Genomic DNA, 18,474 nt, shown 5'->3' on the forward strand with positions numbered 1-18,474 from the left:
CCCTGCTTTAAAGGAATATGGAATGGTTTGGAGCTTGGGTTTGGAGGCTGTTCCTCAATGATGCCAATGATGATACAACAGGAAAACAAATCTCTTATGTTGAGTTTTATTGATCATAGGCTGGTGCATTCTGGTCCAGATAAGGGTTCACCACAGCCTGGTGGCGAGTTGTCCTTTGCTACACGAACGGGAACCAGATTGGGTATCGAAGCCCACCTCTTTAGAGCAGAGACCTGCAAGGACCTGTCAATCTGGACCAGACACATAGTCACTGGCTGCCACGCATCTGCCGAGATGATCAGAGAAGTCACTACCAGTGAGTGGATCCTACTACTACTTACTTTCTCACGTCTTATGACCTATTCACAGCTAGGAATAATTCTCAGCATGAGAAACATGGACAATAAGGTTTTAAAATGAAACCGCATCTTTTGAAGTGGTCTATTGTACCAGGATTATTTGCCATTTCTTTACCAGGATAAATTGTCATTTCTTTACTAGGTTATTTTATTTATTTATTTACAAAAGAATTCTTAAAAAAAAAAAAAAAATGTATTCAGATATCCAAACTTGTTTGGATGAATGACCCAACTTTTTGCATCAGAGTGAAATATTTTACACATTTGTATCCTTTTTTTCACCTGTTTTCAGTTTCAGTTAGCATTAGTCTCGAACTTTACAATAAGTGAATGATGGCCTTTTCTTTTATCCAGCTTCCTCTTTTTACATTAGTTTTTCAGCTATAGTTTCTTATACTCATACTTGTGTCAAATGTAGATTTGTGGTCACATGCAAGCTTCTATGCAAAGATAAATGTGTCTGAGCCGTCTGATGTCATGGTCGGTGGCTCCTACTGTACTCTGAATTCCCAAACGCTCTGTGCTCCACTACAATATTTCTGACTTTTGGATGTATGTTATTTATACTGAAGTCGTTTTAGTAAAGAGTGTATTTTTAGAATGGAATGCCATGGCAGAGTTCCTGTGTGGTCTCAATGCAGCAGGCGAGGGGCACCGAGCAAAGCATTCTGGGAATTGAAGCTCTCAGGCAGTCCCTTAGGCTAGACTGATAGGAAATGATCTGCCGTTGCTGGACCGAATGAAAGCCCCTGGAGATCACCGCGCCTTATTTGGATATCTCGTGGTTTTCCCCGTCTGTCAGACATTTTCATATGTTCTGAGATGAGGCTTTGAGATAATTTCCACTTAACATACAGTGCTAGAATGGCAAGTAGACAGAGAATAAACTGAGCAATGATTAATGTTGATTTTATTGTCACGAGTTAAGCACGTTAGCGTTGTTGTAGGAAGACATACTCTGGAAAAATCTACTGAAAGAAACACAACAAAAATAGACTGACCTTGTTACAACATGCCAGAATCACTAATTAATACAATTGGGAGAACATTAATTACTTTGAGTTTGTAGGAGAGAGCAACAGATGCAGATCCTCTCAAAAACAAACCAGACCGCTTTTATCACGCCGAAAAACACGTTAGACTCGATGTGACATTTTTCTCTCCCTTAAAAAGATTCGATTTGTGTCAGAATCTTAGAGCTGCTCCATATTTGGGATTTTATGGGAAAGGCCCATTTGGCAGCTGATGCTCCATTACCTGCGTTTAGTCTAATCTTGTAATCTGTTCAGGGAATTAGTGTTTCCAAAGATTCATTTTCTTAAGGTTCTGTAAAAAATCAGTGACGTCATATATCACTTTTATAGTTGGCCACAAGCTTCACAATCCTTTCTTAGGCTGTAATGATAAAAAGTCACAATAAATAAATAAATATATATATATAGCCTAAGACCAAATGAGAGTGTAATACTGTTTTAGTATTACTAGTTTTATTTGTTATTCGACAACCCTTTGAATAGATTTATGGTGTTCTCTGTGTGGATGGGTATAAAAAATGTTTAGTAATCTGGCTGTTAAAGCTCAGGAGCTGTTTACACAACACCGTTTTCAACTAAAAACAGAAAAGGCATTTAGGCATTTTGGCTGTTGATTTACACGACAACTGCGTTTTGGGTGTCTGAGAAACAAAAAAAATTAGAAAACGTGTTTCAAAGTGCAAGTTTTTGAAAACAATACCGTTATCATCTCCGGGTAAGCAAAAATGCGAAATGCAAATGCATAGTAAGTGTTCAGTCTATAGGCATGCAGTTTTTTTTATATATCGCCAACTACTGGCCTGGCAGCATAATAGGCTACAGTATTGTTTTAAAAATAATTTTCGCGGGACCATTTTGACAATATTGTCCAAAGCACGCAAAAAATGCAAAGGAAACATTTTTTAGCATTTTTTTTAGAACATTATTGTTATGTAAACATACCCTTAGTGTATTTCATGTTTTTGCTGTTAAAATAAATAAATATTTATTTGAATTATTAAATTATTTATTTAAAAACCGCCACTGGCCAGTCGTGTCTTAGCAACCATAACTAGGCACAGGAGGTCTGGGCGTCTGGCAAGCTTTCGAGCGAGGGGAACATGCCGAAGCTTGCATATAGATTGTGCAAATCTGATACCCGGTATCCTAAAAGTTTGGATGGGGGAGTGGAATTTTTTTCCTTCCCAAAAATCTAAAAGCCAAGGGAAGAAATGATGGCCGTGGATCAAGCAGTGTGGGAGACCCCATTCACAACTGTCCACATGATTAACAAAAACACCTATTTGCTTGGAAATAATGACGTTTCTTTGTTCATAATCATAATGCATATATTTTAACGTAAAATAAGACTATTAAAGACAAGACGGAGACTCACTGATATACTTTAAAATATATTTCAGCATTTTGTAAAATAAGACGATTAAAGACAAGACGGAGGCTCACTGACATACTTTAAAATATATTTCAGCATTTTGTTAATCGACGGCCTACTACAAATGACTGAGTAACTTTAACCCAATCCGATCGCGGCCCTCCCGGTGTTAGTGTTATTCCACAAGATTTATGGATAAGCTGTTTGATTTATAATTATTAGATTAGACATTTTCTTTAGCTTTTAACTCATTGTGAGTTTGTCTTGAATGTGTGGCTGTTGTTGTCTTTTTATCTTGTCTTATGTTCAGCACTTTGGTCAGCCATGTTTGCTGTTTTTAAATGCGCTATATAAATAAATACAAACATGAAACTTATTTAGATGTACTTTCATGTTTATGCTTTGTAGAGCACATTGCACATAGACTAAAAGTGTTAAAGTAAATGTGTTATTATTCTTGATTTGGAAAAGATAAGCCTGCATGGGCACATGAGAAACGGCCCGATATACTCATAGCGAAGTTCTATTTCTGTCTTCGTTTAGGGGTAAAAAGAAGTTGGAAATACCTTTGCAGCTGTATACTGTTTACGAACATCCCAATGCTGCCCACGCTGCTGAGAGCGGCGTTTAGATCATGAATATGTACGCACTTTCCTCGCAATAACAAAATAAACACGCATCAAAAATGACAGTGGTGAGAAAATATCTCAGTGGTGAGAAAAAACTCATCTCATAGAGATGAGTTTGCACATGCTCTGCAATTTAGCACTCCAGTCAGTAAACATTAAACAAAGTAATGTTTATTTATATAGAACTTTATACAATAGATTACTTTAAAGTTGAAAGTAATCTATTGTATAAAGTTTAAACCAAACAGTTCTTCGATTTTGCTTGAAGTATATCGGGGCCTTTATTGCAAAGCTATTGCAGTTAAAAAGAAGAAAATTCCTATGCTAGTCCATTCATGTTAAAAAGGATGCAGTTTGTGCCTAAAAAGCCCATGTGGTGGGAAAGAGTCCCTCAGTTCTGAAGATCAAGCCGTTTGGATGAGGATAAGGTTACCGTATTGTTAAGTGACATGGGAACAGTATTCTGAAATCAGCCCCCTCACCCAAAGTAAGTGATTAATAGGTGTTTAAATATTTAATGTCAGTGTAATTTAGCTTTAATGGGTAAATTGCAGAATAAGATGCTTTTTTATTGCTGTGATGATCTAATCAGCCTAATGGACTGGGTTGTAGCCAGAGCCGAGGGGTTTCTCAGAGATACACAATGTGAAAAGATCACACTAGCCTCGCAATTACCCGGTCAAAGAGCGTTTCAGGAAGCTTTATTGGGGAAATGGAGGTAACAGCAGAAGTGGATCTCTGGCACACTCACAATAGACATGGTAACAGTGGGTTTCTACACATCCTGTGGTGCCTGATGAGCTGTAATTGAACGGACTGATATCTAGTATCAGCAGTGATACTAGATATATGGAGTCCTCTGATGTATTTGAGGGAACTAGGGAGGTATTGGGCAGAGATTACTGGTGGTAAATTATGTACCAATTATCAGGATTCAAAGGACATTCTTCTCACAGATGGAATACACTTCCAATTTATTCATACCTTAATGAAATTTGCTTGGATTTACCAACCAGAAAGGCAGTTCAAAATCATTAATACTTGATCTTTATTTTTAAAGTACTTGAAAAATATATTTCTAGAAGATGTGAAAGCATCTGCATGAATAATTCAGTAAACGTGTTTATTATTAGATCTGTAAAGTTGAGGTGGGGCCAATTTTCATCCACCAAATAAAGTAGTCACACCTCAAAAGGATTTGGACAATTTCACAGATTTTTTTTAACTAAATAATTGCTGTATGTGTTCTCTTACGAGAGGTTCTCTCGTATTGCGTAAGTTTAGCTTACGCTACGGGAAAGATTCATCTTCTCGAGATACTGAAGCCAAAAAATTATCCTTAATTTTGTATTCCTTGTCAACGCAGTGCAGCAGCTAGCAGACCTAGAGCAGGCCATCTCGCGTGCTCATTGGCTGCCCTGCGGGCAACTGCTGCAGCCTACCAGTGAGCCCGGCGTGACGTCACGCCCAATGAAGGGCGCTCGCGCCTTCATAGCGTCACAGCCCGCCAGAATGGGCGTGGCTTAGCTTATAACACTAGGGGCTGTAGGCTGACTTCCCTGATTTTTCGTCTCTTCAGCGAGCTCTTCGCATCGCTGGATCTGAGAGAAGCCACCGCCGCCGTCGAACAGCGGACAGCCAGCTTAGGAGAGCGCTGAGGAAGCCGGCCGTCTTCGCCACCTTCAGCCATCCGTGCGAGCTACGCTATCCGGCGACGTATCCTTTACCTTGCTAAAACCTATTCTAAAACGTATTCTAAAAGAGCAGCGAGTGTCTTTTTTAAGACGCCTCGCACTTCCGGCTGTGAAGCGCTTCCGCTGTCGACCCTGCGGGCTCGACTCGAAGCCTTCAACACCCCCCGCCTCTCCTCACCGACGCGCAGCTGCCGCTCACGAGCCTCACTGCCGTCGCATCTGAGAATGAGGCCGAGGGACACATACGAGCACGCGGCTAGCTCTCTTTACGTTACAAGAGAGCTACCCCGCCCTCGTGTCCCCGTTCGCGCGTCATGCAGAGCCCTATCGAGCTCTCTGCATGACCCGGACGGGCATCATCTGTGTTACATGTAGGTCCCGTGCCCACTACTCGTGCGCGCGCCCTCGTACAAACACTGTTCCAGTTCTGCTCGACCCCCGAGCACGCGGCTAGCTCTCTTTACGTTACAAGAGAGCTACCCCGCCCTCGCGTCATGCAGAGCCCTCTCGAGCTCTCTGCATGACCCGGACGGGCTTGCGCGCCGCCGTCGAAATGTCTCGCCATGTCAGTCCCCTTAGATAAGGCTACTGCAGTGGTGTATTTGGCAGCCAACGAGCCGGTAATGCAACCCGCTCGCCTGTACACATCCGCCGTTCTCGTGGCGACCCAGAGAAATCTCAAGTGAGTATATGTCAGATTAAGAATGTAAGTTACGTGCCCGCTCAGGAGCGCTCACGCTTAACTTACTAACAGACAAAAAAAAAAAAAAAGAATGTTCCCCATCCCTTATGATTGGGACATCTCATATAAATCAGCCGGTCTCGGCTTTCAGTGAGCAGCCATTGCCCAGAACCGAGAGCGCGCGCGCCGCGCTTTCAGCTCCGGGTCAGTTTTCACAAAAGAAAGCAGGTTATGAATGTAAGTCTCGTGCCCGCCTGAGTGCGTTCACGCTTGCTAAACACTAACCTCCCCCCGGGCTCCGCCCGCGCGTTTAAGTGTTATCACAAAACGCAGGGCATTAATAAAACGCTCCCCATCCATTATGATCGGGTCATCAAATACACTTGTAAGTCTCGTGCCCGCGCTCACGCTTACAGGAAGCTTTCCCGCCCGGAGCGCTGCTCGCACGTCAAAAAAATGACAAAAGACTGTTCCCCATCCCTTATGATTAGGACATCTCACATAAATCAGCCGGTTTCGGCTTTTCAGCGAGCAGCCATTGCCCAGAACCGAGAGCGCGCGCACCGTGCTTTCGGCTCCGGTTCAGTTTCACAAGCCCGCAAATGGCGGCGGTCTGAACCCGGAGGCCATTCGCCCCCTAGCGGCTCACATAGCTGCGTGGGAAACTATCCCAGGGATTTCAGAATGGGTGTTGAGCACAATAAAGCAGGGCTATACACTTCAATTCATTCGCCGTCGCCCGCGCTTTCAAGCCCGGACCGCGACGATAGTGAATGCGGAAGTAGCACACCTACTTCACGCAGAAATAGCAAAGCTGCTGTGCAAAGGGGCGATAGAAAAGGTACCGCCTTCTCTGAGCGAGTCAGGCTTTTACAGCCGATATTTTCTCGTACCCAAGAAGGACGGAGCCTTCAGACCTATCCTAGATCTGAGACATTTGAACTAAGTGCTTGCGAAAAGACCGTTCAAAATGCTTACGACCAGGAAAATCCTCGCGCACGTTCGCCCGAGGGACTGGTTTATTTCTCTAGATCTGAAGGATGCCTATTTTCAGATTCAGATAGTACCCCGTCACAGGCAATTTTTGAGATTCGCCTTCGATGGTCAGGTATATCATTACACCGTCCTGCCGTTCGGCCTGTCCCTGGCACCCCGTACATTTACAAAGTGCATGGACGCGGCGCTCGCCCCCCTGAGAAGTCAGGGGCTGCGAATAATGAACTATCTGGACGATTGGCTGATATTGGCACAGTCAGAGACAGAACTGCTATCTCACAGAACAGTGCTTCTCAGTCATCTGGAAAGCTTGGGTCTCACGGTCAACCGGACCAAGAGCTCATTACTGCCCAGCCAGTCAATTTCCTTTTTAGGAATAGCACTGGACTCGGTGACCATGACGGCTCGTTTATCGACACAGCGCGCGCGCCGTGTTCACCACCTAGCCGCATCTTTCCAGAAGGGCAGCTTTCTCCCTTTGAAAACATTTCAAAGGATGTTGGGCTGTATGGCATCAGCTGCAGCGGTGCTCCAGCTGGGCCTACTGCGCATGTGCCCGCTCCAACGCTGGTTGAATTCTCGCGTGTCCCGCCGGGTGTCTGGCGGCCAGAAAATCAGAGTGACTCAGGCCTGCATAGCAGCTCTGCAGCCCTGGTTAGTGGCCGACTGGTACCAGCAGGGAGTAATGATGGGAACCATCTCTTATCGTAAAGTCATCTCGACAGACGCGTCCAACTCGGGTTGGGGCGCACTGTTCGAGGGCAGACCGGCCTTTGTCCAGTGGTCAGACCAGGAGAAGGGTTTTCACATAAACTGTCTGGAAATGATAGCGGTCGAGAACGCGCTGAAGTGCTTCCTCCCGTTCATACAGGACCAGCATGTTCTTGTCCGCTCGGACAACATGTCTGTGGTATCCTATGTAAACCGTCAGGGCGGTGTCAGATCCAGAAATCTCTGCAATCTGGCGGAACGCCTCCTTATTTGGTCTCAGAAGCACCTGCGCTCGCTGAGGGCGGCGCATGTGCCTGGCCATTTGAACGACGGCCCAGACAAACTGTCCAGGGACAATGTTCCCCCAGGGGAATGGTCCCTGCACCCCAAACGGTCCAGAAACTGTGGCGCCTATTCGGCAGAGCGGAAGTCGACCTATTTGTGTCAAAAGACAACGCTCAATGCCCGACGGTCTGTTCGAAGGACGAGGACGCGCTGGCCCAGGTTTGGCCCAGCCTCCCGCTATATGCTTTCCCTCTGGTCTCTCTGTTGCCACAGGTGATCAAGAGAATCAGGGAAACGCGCCACTCGGTGCTCCTCATAGCCCCGCGTTGGGAGAATCAGATTTGGTTCCCGGAACTAGCAGGGCTGTCACATACAGCTCCGTGGCCGAATCCGGTGAGGGCAGATCTCCTCTCTCAGGCTCGCGGCACGATCTGGCATCCCAATCCAGAGCGCTGGTCTCTGCATGCATGGTTGATCAACGGGTACTCGTTGCCCTGCCAGAAGGAGTGATGAACACGATCACGCAGTCTAGAGCCCCTTCCACGAGAAGGCTCTACGCGTCTAAATGGTCGGTTTTCTCTGGATGGTGCACCGACAGAGGTCTGGACCCGCGGACATGCGGGGTGGCGCATCTGCTCACCTTCCTACAAGAGCTGTTGGATAAGGGAAGGTCCCCATCCACGCTCAATGTATACGTGGCGGCCGTGGCAGCGTTCGCAGAATCGACGGACGGCCAGTCATTGGGAAGACACGAGTTGGCCATCCGCTTCCTCAGAGGAGCTAGAAGGATGAATCCGCCGCAACCCCCGTCGGTTCTCATGTGGGATCTTTCATTGGTCCTCGAGGCCCTGAAAGCTTTTCCATTTGAACCACTAGACACCGTGGGGTTGAAATATCTATCACTGAAAACCGTCTTTCTGATTGCACTGTCGTCAGTAAAACGTGTGGGGTACCTGCAGGCGCTGTCTTTTAGCGCGTCGTGTCTTGAGTTCGGGCCGAATGACTCTAAAGTCATCCTCAGACCTAGACATGGCTATGTCCCTAAAGTGATGGGCACTCCATTCAGAGCGCAAGTTATTTCGTTGTCAGCTCTCCCAGCATCTGAGGTTTTACATTACGCGCTCCGCCTCTTTCAGGCGTTCGGAACAGCTTTTTGTTTCGTTTGGTGGGCGCACCAAGGGTCTCGCCTCCTCGAAACAGAGCCTGTCCAGATGGATAGTAGACGCTATAGCGGCCGCTTACGCGTCAAAAGGTCTGCAATGCCCTCTGGGCATCAGGGCTCATTCCACGAGAGGCGTGGCCTCTTCGTGGGCATGGTCCAGTGGAATTTCTATCCATGACATATGTGTAGCGGCGGGCTGGAGCTCCCCGTCTACCTTTGTCAGGTTTTATAACCTAGAAGTTCCTGCCTTGCAGGCTAAACTGTTGTCAGTCTGAAGGAGAGGTGTATTCTGCCCAGATCTCCTGCTCAGATCACTCTCACATGACTCAGCTCTCCTGGTTGAGCTGCACTAAGTAGGGTATGTGCCATGTGCCTATACAGACCGGCGCGCTGCTCTGTATTCCCTATGTGTGCTTATGTACAAGTGATGGCCCGCGTGGCTGACCACCTTATTTTTTCCACTTATGGGGTTCCCCTGAAAGCTCGGGGTCTCATGTGGATGCTTGGCGCGCACGGCGTTGACAAAGTGTTCCCGTAGCGTAAGCTAAACTTACGCAATACGAGAGAACCTCTCGTAAGAGAACGATACTCGGTTACTAACGTAACCTCGGTTCTCTCTAGAGAGGGAACGAGTATTGCGTAACCGGCCGTGCTCGCGCCACGAGCGACTTCGCTTCAGTCGACGAAAACCAGGGAAGTCAGCCTACAGCCCCTAGTGTTATACGCTAAGCCACGCCCATTCTGGCGGGCTGTGACGCTATGAAGGCGTGAGCGCCCTTCATTGGGCGTGACGTCACGCCGGGCTCACTGGTAGGCTGCAGCAGTTGCCCGAAGGGCAGCCAATGAGCATGCGAGATGGCCTGCTCTAGGTCTGCTAGCTGCTGCACTGCGTTGACAAGGAATACAAAATTAAGGATAATTTTTTGGCTTCAGTATCTCGAGAAGATGAATCTTTCCCGTAGCGTAAGCTAAACTTACGCAATACTCGTTCCCTCTCTAGAGAGAACCGAGGTTACGTTAGTAACCGAGTATCGTTTTAAAATAATACGAATGTCAGTTTTCTGCTTTTTAACCCTCTAGTATCACAAGTCCAAATATATACAGTATGTGTATATATATATATATATATATATATATATATATATATATATATATATATATATATATATTATGGTACTCATAGTTTTGACAGCTGTATTGAATTTGGAATATTCTTTAAAGCTTGTGTGTTTCTGTTCCTTCAGGTTGTAGGTATCAGGGTCAGGACTGTCGGTTGGTCATTCACTATGAGCAAGGTTTCTCTGTCATAGCAGATGGAGACAACAGCTCTCTGGCACAGACACTTTTCAGCTACCCGTTTGAAAAGCTGAAGATGTCTGCAGACGATGGCGTAAGGATCCTCTATTTGGATTTTGGTGGAAACGAGGGTGAAATTGTGAGTAAAATCTGAGGTTCATTCAGCAGCAACAAAATTAGTCATCCATGCTGAGAGTGCTAGGTTTTGCTATTATTTAAGTTAGATTAAAAAATAAAACTATAATTAACTACTGATCTAATAATTTATTTAGCTTCATTGAACTGATTCATAACTAAATAAATCTGATTCAGGGAGTCATTTGCGTCATTAGTAAATGTTCATGGATGTCTTAGTGTGGAATTTTACATGTTAATTAAAAATACATAAATATTGCTGTTTATATATATATACAGTATATATATTAGGGCTGTTAAGTGATGTTTTTTTTTTTAAATCTAATTAATTACACGACAAATTACAATGACAATCGCAAAATATTTGCACATTCATTTTGGTAAAATAATTAACCCCCAAAAGATAATTTAAAGTCATTATTGTGGTAAATGAGGAATGCATCAAATAGACATTACAAAAAGTAGATTTAGATTTTTACATTTTTTTATTTGATTCAACATTTATTACACATTACCTTTAAGGCTTCAATGGCCATGAGGGTGAGTAAATGATGACAGAATTTTCATTTTTGGGCAAACTATACCTTTAATTGTTTGTTTTATTAACAAAGAAAAAAATACTTTTTTAATGAAACGATTCTCTAAATAAGAAACTAAAACTATCAGTAGGTGGCGGTAAATGTCTAAACGAGTAAGTCATTCATTCATTCAAATGGCTGATTCATTTAGGAAATTGCTCTCTTTATGAATGGGCCATTGAATTACTGGTTCACCCAATTGATTCGCTCAAAACGCAGATTATTTTATAAATTAAACACTGCAGTGTTGCTCGGAGACTAACAACAGTTCTGCTCTGGCTTTATAGGTAATATTTTCATTGGTAATATTGAGCCATGAAATGTAAGATGAACCTGGGGCGTGTGTGTTAAATGTGTTAATAATTTTAACACGTTTTCCCCCCATAACTTAATGCGTTAAATTGACAGGCCTAATGTGTATGTATGTATATGTGTATATATATATATATATATATATATATATACATACATACACACACACACCATCAGTAGGAGGAATTCTTGAGAGCAGGAAACGATGCATGTCTGTACTGATAGATGGTCCAAGATCTGCCCGATTGTTGCTCTCAACATGTGTTTGTCACATCAGGAACTTCCCTTCATTGCTTAATACCTTTTTTTTTTTCCATTCACAGCAACTGGACTTGCACTCCTGTCCCAAGCCTATTGTTTTTATCCTCCACTCCTTCCTATCGGCCAAGATTGCAAGATTAGGATTGGTAGCCTGAGACTGAACTGTCAGACTGAAACAGTGACGTGATTATTTCAACACTGAGAAGGGAAATGCAGAACGAGGTGGAACTCGCAAGACTGAGCGAGGACGATGATGCAGAACTGACACTGTAGCAGACCTCTGAATGATTTTAATTGCATTTCAGTAATGATAAACTATGTATTTTTCAGAGAAATATTAATTATAGTGAAACACAATTTCACATTGATTTTCTAAGTGAAAAAAAAATCAAACTATATAAATGAACACTAGCTTGTGATTGGAACTAAAAATAATACTGGAAGTATTATTTAGAATCCAATACAGCAGAGTATTCAGCACTTACAGTACCATTAATTCTATATAAAGGTAGGGAAGACGTCCATCTGTATGAGAGCTGTCGGAGTTATTGCATCTGTCTGGCAGTGGCAGATAATGTGGATTAAAGAAAGGCTAGTTTAAACCCTGTTATTGCACATAAAAGTTAAAACATCTCATTTAGTTTCTGGTGCTTTCACTCGAGAAATGCACTACACCGATGGTTGAGCAGAATCAACAAGGACATTCTAGAGTGCCGGTCATCAAAGAGGCATGTCAACAAACTGTCTGCTTTCACAAGGCCTTTGTGACAAAAGGGGAAAATCGAGACAGGGTCAGCCCTCCCCTTCAGAACAGTGTATCTGTTTCCACAGACAAATGGAGTTTCGGTGACTTTAACAAACGTTTCGCTTCCAAAATCGGGAGTACTACTGTACAAACCTGTGCGTGCAAAAGAAAAACGAAAGAGACGCTGCCACATTTGTGTAGTTGTTTTTTAATTTTCATCAGAAGAATGTTCTCCATTATTGCGTGATGTTCATGGATGTTCATTAGCACAACAACTATTGTGGGGGCTCAGGTTTGCTCTCGGTGGCAAGGCCATTCAAGTACTTCAGATGTCAGATTATAAATTAGAGTACTTGAGGGTTTCCAACTTAACCAGCAATTAGTGTCCATTGTCGGGCACTGAGCGTTCCCAGAGCACTGCTCCATTGTAGGGGTTATGTATTTGGGGACAGTAGGGCCCCTGTGGCACATTCTTTGTCTCATCTGTGAAACCGTCCCTGCCACATTCCAGCACACATGACAGATCCTGGAGTTACAGACCTGGGAACCTGCTTTCGACAGTAAAGGAAAATTTCATTGTAAAATGACATTTCTGTCATTTTCTCACCCTCGTGTCATTTCAAACTCGATTGGAACACAAAAGATAATGAATTTGAAGAATGATTCTGTTCGAATTATGAAAGTCAATTGAAGCTCCAGAAGGACATAGTGTGAAATTATGCTGTGTTCATTATGTCCATGCCATAATTACTAGATGGCAAGCTGGAATATACTCAGACTCAAAATGATGCATTTGTATGTCAACACTGTTAACGGCAAAGTGAATCTGAGTTTTCTGAGAGTGAGTACTCAAAAGACAAAACCACAATACAAACAACAGTTGTTATGCAAATGCCTTTGTTAAACATAATTTATGAAGTGTAACATTAGATTAATAAACTTTGTGCTTGCTTGACTAAACTATTGTATGTCAAGTTTCAGATCATTCTTTTGTTAATAACATGAACATTGTTATTAATAATAAATACTTAAAGTTAAAAAAAATATTATGTAATAACTACATTTTATTGCTGAGGGAGCTGGCATTTTGAGTTGTACCACCTGACCACTATCACGTCATGTGGAAAAAGTCAGAGCTTTCAAGCTGTAATTACAAACTCTAGGATGTAAATGCTTTTTACAAGTCAGGAATCTCGTAATTACTGTAATTTTGACATAGTGTGAATGCACCTTTAATACATATACGACCTGACTGGTATATTGAGGTCTACTGAAGCGACTTAATTACCCTGCATGATTCAAAGTAAAACACTGGTCAATGCAAATCTAAATATTGTGATATATTTGGACTCCATTGACTTCAATAATGTGGACAAAAACATCCCTCAACTTTTTTTTTTTATTCAGCAGAACAAAGTCACACAGGTATGGAATAAGAGGATGAGTAAATGATGGTGTGAATTAAATACATTTTCAGATTCTCCATTAGCAGACTCTACACATGTCCAGGAGCGGCACAAGCTTCGACCGACTCTTCCGTGTTTTACTCACTACTTTGAACAATAATGCTATTTATACTTCCTCATTTTCAGCTTAAGTTTCAATAAATGGTCATTGGGAGGAAGTTTGAAGTTCTGAAAATTACAGCATGTTTTCATAGTATAATGAACTCTTATGAAAGGATCAAGGAAAATTTGATTCCTCATGATAAGAACCCTTTTTATGTCAAGACGTCAGCATGAAGAACAAAGTGAGACGCTTAAACTGTAGAAAAGAGCTTCTTGTCAGTCTGCAGTTTAATAGAGTTCACCCACACAGGTCAAAATACTGATTCAAAGCTGCGGAAAACAGAGTATCACAATGTCTCTAAATAAACAGAAACCCTATTAAAATAATCTGTTTTATTATTCACTATCATAACATTGAGTTCCACCCTATTAACTAGAGCAGCCCTGTCGAGTGAGTTCAGATTGCATGTTGCCTTCGAGGGTTCTGGGGGCTGCCAATGTAATGTGCAACCCCCTCCCTCCTTTCCCATCATCCCTATGGGCACCCAGAAGTAATAACAATGGCCTTGTGTGAGACTGGAATGTGTCCGGCAACTTTGCCAAATGAGACAACCTCAACCTTCTCTGGGCAAGGAGTACCAGGGAGCAAATACTCTTTGTGACCTCAGCCCAGTGTGACATTTTGATCCCAGCACAGCAGTCATTTTGAGGCAAACTACTTGGAGATCTGTGCAGTGGAGGTTTAGCGGCGATAGCTTGTGTGTGATAAACAAAAAGACGTGGTAATCAGAGGGCATGATGAGGTTTTGGAAAAAAGCTTGAAAGTTTCATGTGTTCCTTGTTTCATGCTCGAGTGGTGATTTGAGTGAACTCTGATTACTGAAATGTGATCTGGCCAGAAACGCCCTCTGACTGATTTTCATGATGCAAAACAGTGTTTCTCGGAAAACATGCGGCCATGTTTGCCTGTTGTTTGTCAGACTGTTTGAGAGTTCAAGACATTTCTTTAGTGAAAACCATATAAAAACAAATAAAATCACTTTTTAATACATTAAAATCTATGATTATCACAAATACGTAAAACACAACAGAAACAATTATGTACATGCCTCATGTCAGAAACATTTCCATGATTAATGCTGTGAGAAGTGCTATAGCATTAGAAGCTCTTTTCTACAAGCTTATACAATTTATTTGTAGCATGACATCCTGCTTCAGGTTTACCTTCAACGTTTCTGGCTGAAAATGATTCGGTTCATCTTTTAGAAGATTTCTCCACAACCCAATCAATCACCTGTGGATGAGAAAATGGTGTGCGTGGAAATCTATTACATTGTATCAATTTAGAAGGCATCTTACAAAATAAAAATCACTCAAAATAAAATGACAGTTGTAAATTGTCACGTTCAACAACTCAGGTGTACCAGGCATCTCAAACTGAAGTGTGTGCTTTACCTGTTTGACATTGTTACTGGCTGCTTTCTTCATTTCCTCGTGAAGGCCACGTGAGGTTTTCAGATCCTGTTGCAAAACAAACAGGCGGCTGAGGCATAACGGCTTAATGAAGAACATTGTGGAAGCTAAGCTTTGCTAATGATTTATTACATTTATGCATGCATACGCCATTCAAGAGTCAAATCTCAACAGTTATTTTTGTTTGAAAGAAAATACTTTCGTTTAAGTATGCATTAAATTGATAAAAAGCAACAGTAAAGAAAGACATTTACATTAGTTACAAAAATGACTTATTTCTAATCAATTGTTTTCTTTCCATTCATCGTAGAATCCTGAAAAGAAAGTATCAAGGTTTTCACAAAAATATGAAGAACCTTTTTCAACATTGATGATAAATGTTTTTGATGTCTCCCCAAATCAGTATATTAGAATTATTTCTGAAGGAGCATGCAACACTGAAGACATGGAGTAAATCGCATTCTAAAATATATTTAAATAGTTATTCACATAAAGCTCCCTCATTCTACTCAATCCGTTTTTGACGTTTTGTTTCAGTAAATGTTCTGTTTAAAAACTTCTGATTTTAACAGTCACAACCATGAGCACTTATAGCCACTGATTTTTATTATATCAATGTCTACTCAGTGATTTGACCTGTCCTGATGGACAAAACTAAGATGCTGGTAAATGGAGGTTAGCCTATCATAACAAAGGCCATTTTTATAATGAGGTCTAAAAGGTACAGTAGCAATGCCAGCCTGTATAAATTGAGCAAATTATGAATGATTTTTGTGCATGAAAAACCCTTGAATAACTTCAGGGAATAATAGTCAAGTGCTTTTTTCTCCACACCAAATGCTTTAGGAACAAAGCGAATTGAAATAAAGTTTCTTGAACTAAGTTTTTGCTCCCCTGTCATGGAAAAATGATGTAGATAACATCAATCGACAGCGTTTACACAGCATATTTTGAGAGCTTCAAAGATGTCCTAAAGGCAGGACAGCAGGGTGCGAGGGGAAGAGGCAGAACGAGTCGTACCCACCTTCAGATAAAACTTTGATATGTCAAACAGTCTCTGACTGCATGCTTCAAAGCACTTGTGCTCGCTGCTGATCCCGTGTTTATCAAGCGTCTTAGCAACCACCTCCCTCAGCATCTGAAGCAGAAACACCGGATGAGAATGATGCACAATCACGTATCTATTGCACTCACAGGCCTCACATAAAGCCCTGACATTTGCTGATGACTGTAGTAGTGAATTCACTGAATAAGAAGGTTTAAGGTTTTGCATGGGTTGAGAGCTATTTTGGTTTGTCACATGGTTCTCTGGAACACTTGATTCTAACTGGTCAAACTGCAGCATTTAGTGGGCAGATATTTTGGTATAACCCTTAAACTGCATATTTGGCCATTGCCCCTGCCCTGGCAACCAATTTCCTACATAGCTGTACTAGTTGTATGTCTCTCTTAGCAGTTGAATCAATATTTCATGCCCATATATTTATTTGTCAAGTTGTAATATTATAAGCAAGATAATGCAGTCAGTCATTATTGGAAAACAAACTTATTTAGGAAGTATTCTCAGTTCCATTTAACACATTTTGCCATGTTTAAATATCTTCAAGGGATGCTAGCTGATAGTATATTGGTGTTTTTAAAATATTTCATTAATTATTCACTTTGAACAATTTTCCCATTCTATTGTTGTCTAAAACTAAAACACTAAAACTAAATAAATTGTTTTAAAATGTTACAAATGAATTTAGGCATGACAACTTTATGTACAGTATGAAAAAAATAGATATTCAATTGGAGATTTGCTATTTGTTATTCAATCATCTTTCAAGTGAGCAATAGATGACGACAAAAGGTCATTCAAATATAAAAATCAGAAAAATAAGCATGACCAATTGAATACGCAATATTGACCTATTTATAATCAATATTTAATCTAAAACTCTAACCTATCTCTAATGACCTAATCTCACATGATAAACAAAATGGTATCAATATATTGAATTCTAATGAATTGCTAGTGTAGATTTTACCCCAAATTTCAGCAGAAAATGTGAAGGTATTAAAATTCTCTTTGATCTATTAATTAGCACTTACCCTGTTGTGTTTCTGGGAGCGGGACTCGGTCTGGGTCTGGCTGGGTTTTTGACTGGGTGAGGGGTCAGCAACAGAAGCAGAACGTCTGGCCAGACCCGAGCTGGAGCGCGAGTGGGCCGCCTGCTGCCGTAGAGCCCCCACTGCAGGGTGAGTGCCACTTGCGCCCAGAGATTCAGAGCTCTCTGATTTACAGAACCTACGAGCAGCAGAAAGGGATTTTCATGGGGAATGAGGTGGATTGTGTAAAATATTGCCTCTCAGAGATCATCAATCCCTCAATCTCATTTTCTTGTTTACATCAAACCTCGAATCAAAATGACTTGATGTGAGGGTGTTCTGGAGCACACACTTCTACCTGTTTTACTTCTGGAGATCTCAGCTCTAGTTCTCTCATTCTAAGCCAGTTTAATAAAAAATTCCTCTGTTCCAGCTTTCAGCCCTAAATATAAATTCCCAGGCTCCTGCGTTTAGCTCCCGATAATGTGACACCGCTGTGGTAATTTCAGAGCGGAGGAAAGTCTGAGATGATGATAGGCCTTAAAATTAATGTGGTCCCTGGAGTTCTGCAGTGGGTCAGCATTTAAAAAAAAGTCAATAACCTCATGTCCTGACAAGACATCATCTAACGCACGCTGGGCTTCTGCGGCGACAAAGGTGGCCAAACATTTGACGTTTTATCACTGCCATATTTAAAGCACATTTAGAGAGGTCCTTTGTGATTTAAACTTCAAATGCTGGAAAGGATGAGACTTTGACATTCATTGCAGCGCTGCTAAGTAATTTTCATTCATCGCTCATTTCCCACTTTGACAAAGCCATCAAGCGCCGATCTATATTCAATTTCGCTGTGAGTGACGTATGATGCAGTCAAATGCATGCAAAGTGGAGGGACAGAGGAAGGCAATGATGAGAGCAGGGAGAACTAGAATGAGCCACGCAGGAGAATCAATGATCTGACGGCTTCAGAAAATTAGAGTAACTAGAGAAACATTATTTTGACTGTCTAAATGAATGGCACACTAGTATGAAGTGGTGTGTAACGATGGGTTGACTTGTGTACAGATCGACAAACAGAATATCATTAAAACTGCATGTCCTTGAAACACCCTTATTTCTGATGTAGGACATCTAATGATGGGCAAATTTAT

General features: G+C 42.0%; 3 protein-coding genes across 3 annotated transcripts in view; 2 read left to right on the forward strand and 1 right to left on the reverse strand.

The window, feature by feature from the left end:
- sntb1 (syntrophin, basic 1) overlaps positions 1-13,211 on the forward strand; it is a 46,622-nt gene extending 33,411 nt beyond the window's left edge. The window contains exons 5-7 of the mRNA XM_077209572.1: positions 120-316; positions 10,169-10,359; positions 11,569-13,211. Coding sequence (XP_077065687.1) covers positions 120-316; positions 10,169-10,359; positions 11,569-11,661 — 481 coding nt within the window. The 3' untranslated portion in view covers positions 11,662-13,211. The remainder of the gene's footprint in view (positions 1-119; positions 317-10,168; positions 10,360-11,568) is intronic.
- mrpl13 (mitochondrial ribosomal protein L13) overlaps positions 1-18,474 on the forward strand; it is a 293,506-nt gene that overhangs the window by 222,009 nt on the left and 53,023 nt on the right. The window lies entirely within an intron of this gene.
- Positions 12,440-18,474, reverse strand: part of mtbp (MDM2 binding protein) — a 29,459-nt gene continuing 23,424 nt past the window's right edge. Inside the window, exons 21-25 of the mRNA XM_077209554.1 lie at positions 17,327-17,522; positions 16,257-16,370; positions 15,215-15,280; positions 14,984-15,053; positions 12,440-12,799 (exon numbers count right to left, since the gene is read on the reverse strand). Of these exons, the coding sequence (XP_077065669.1) occupies positions 15,015-15,053; positions 15,215-15,280; positions 16,257-16,370; positions 17,327-17,522 (415 nt within the window). The 3' untranslated portion in view covers positions 12,440-12,799; positions 14,984-15,014. The remainder of the gene's footprint in view (positions 12,800-14,983; positions 15,054-15,214; positions 15,281-16,256; positions 16,371-17,326; positions 17,523-18,474) is intronic.

The sequence above is a fragment of the Siphateles boraxobius genome, unplaced genomic scaffold (genome assembly GCF_051911475.1).
Source record: "Siphateles boraxobius isolate OS27281-9 unplaced genomic scaffold, OSU_SipBor_1 12, whole genome shotgun sequence".
Lineage (NCBI taxonomy): Eukaryota > Metazoa > Chordata > Actinopteri > Cypriniformes > Leuciscidae > Siphateles > Siphateles boraxobius.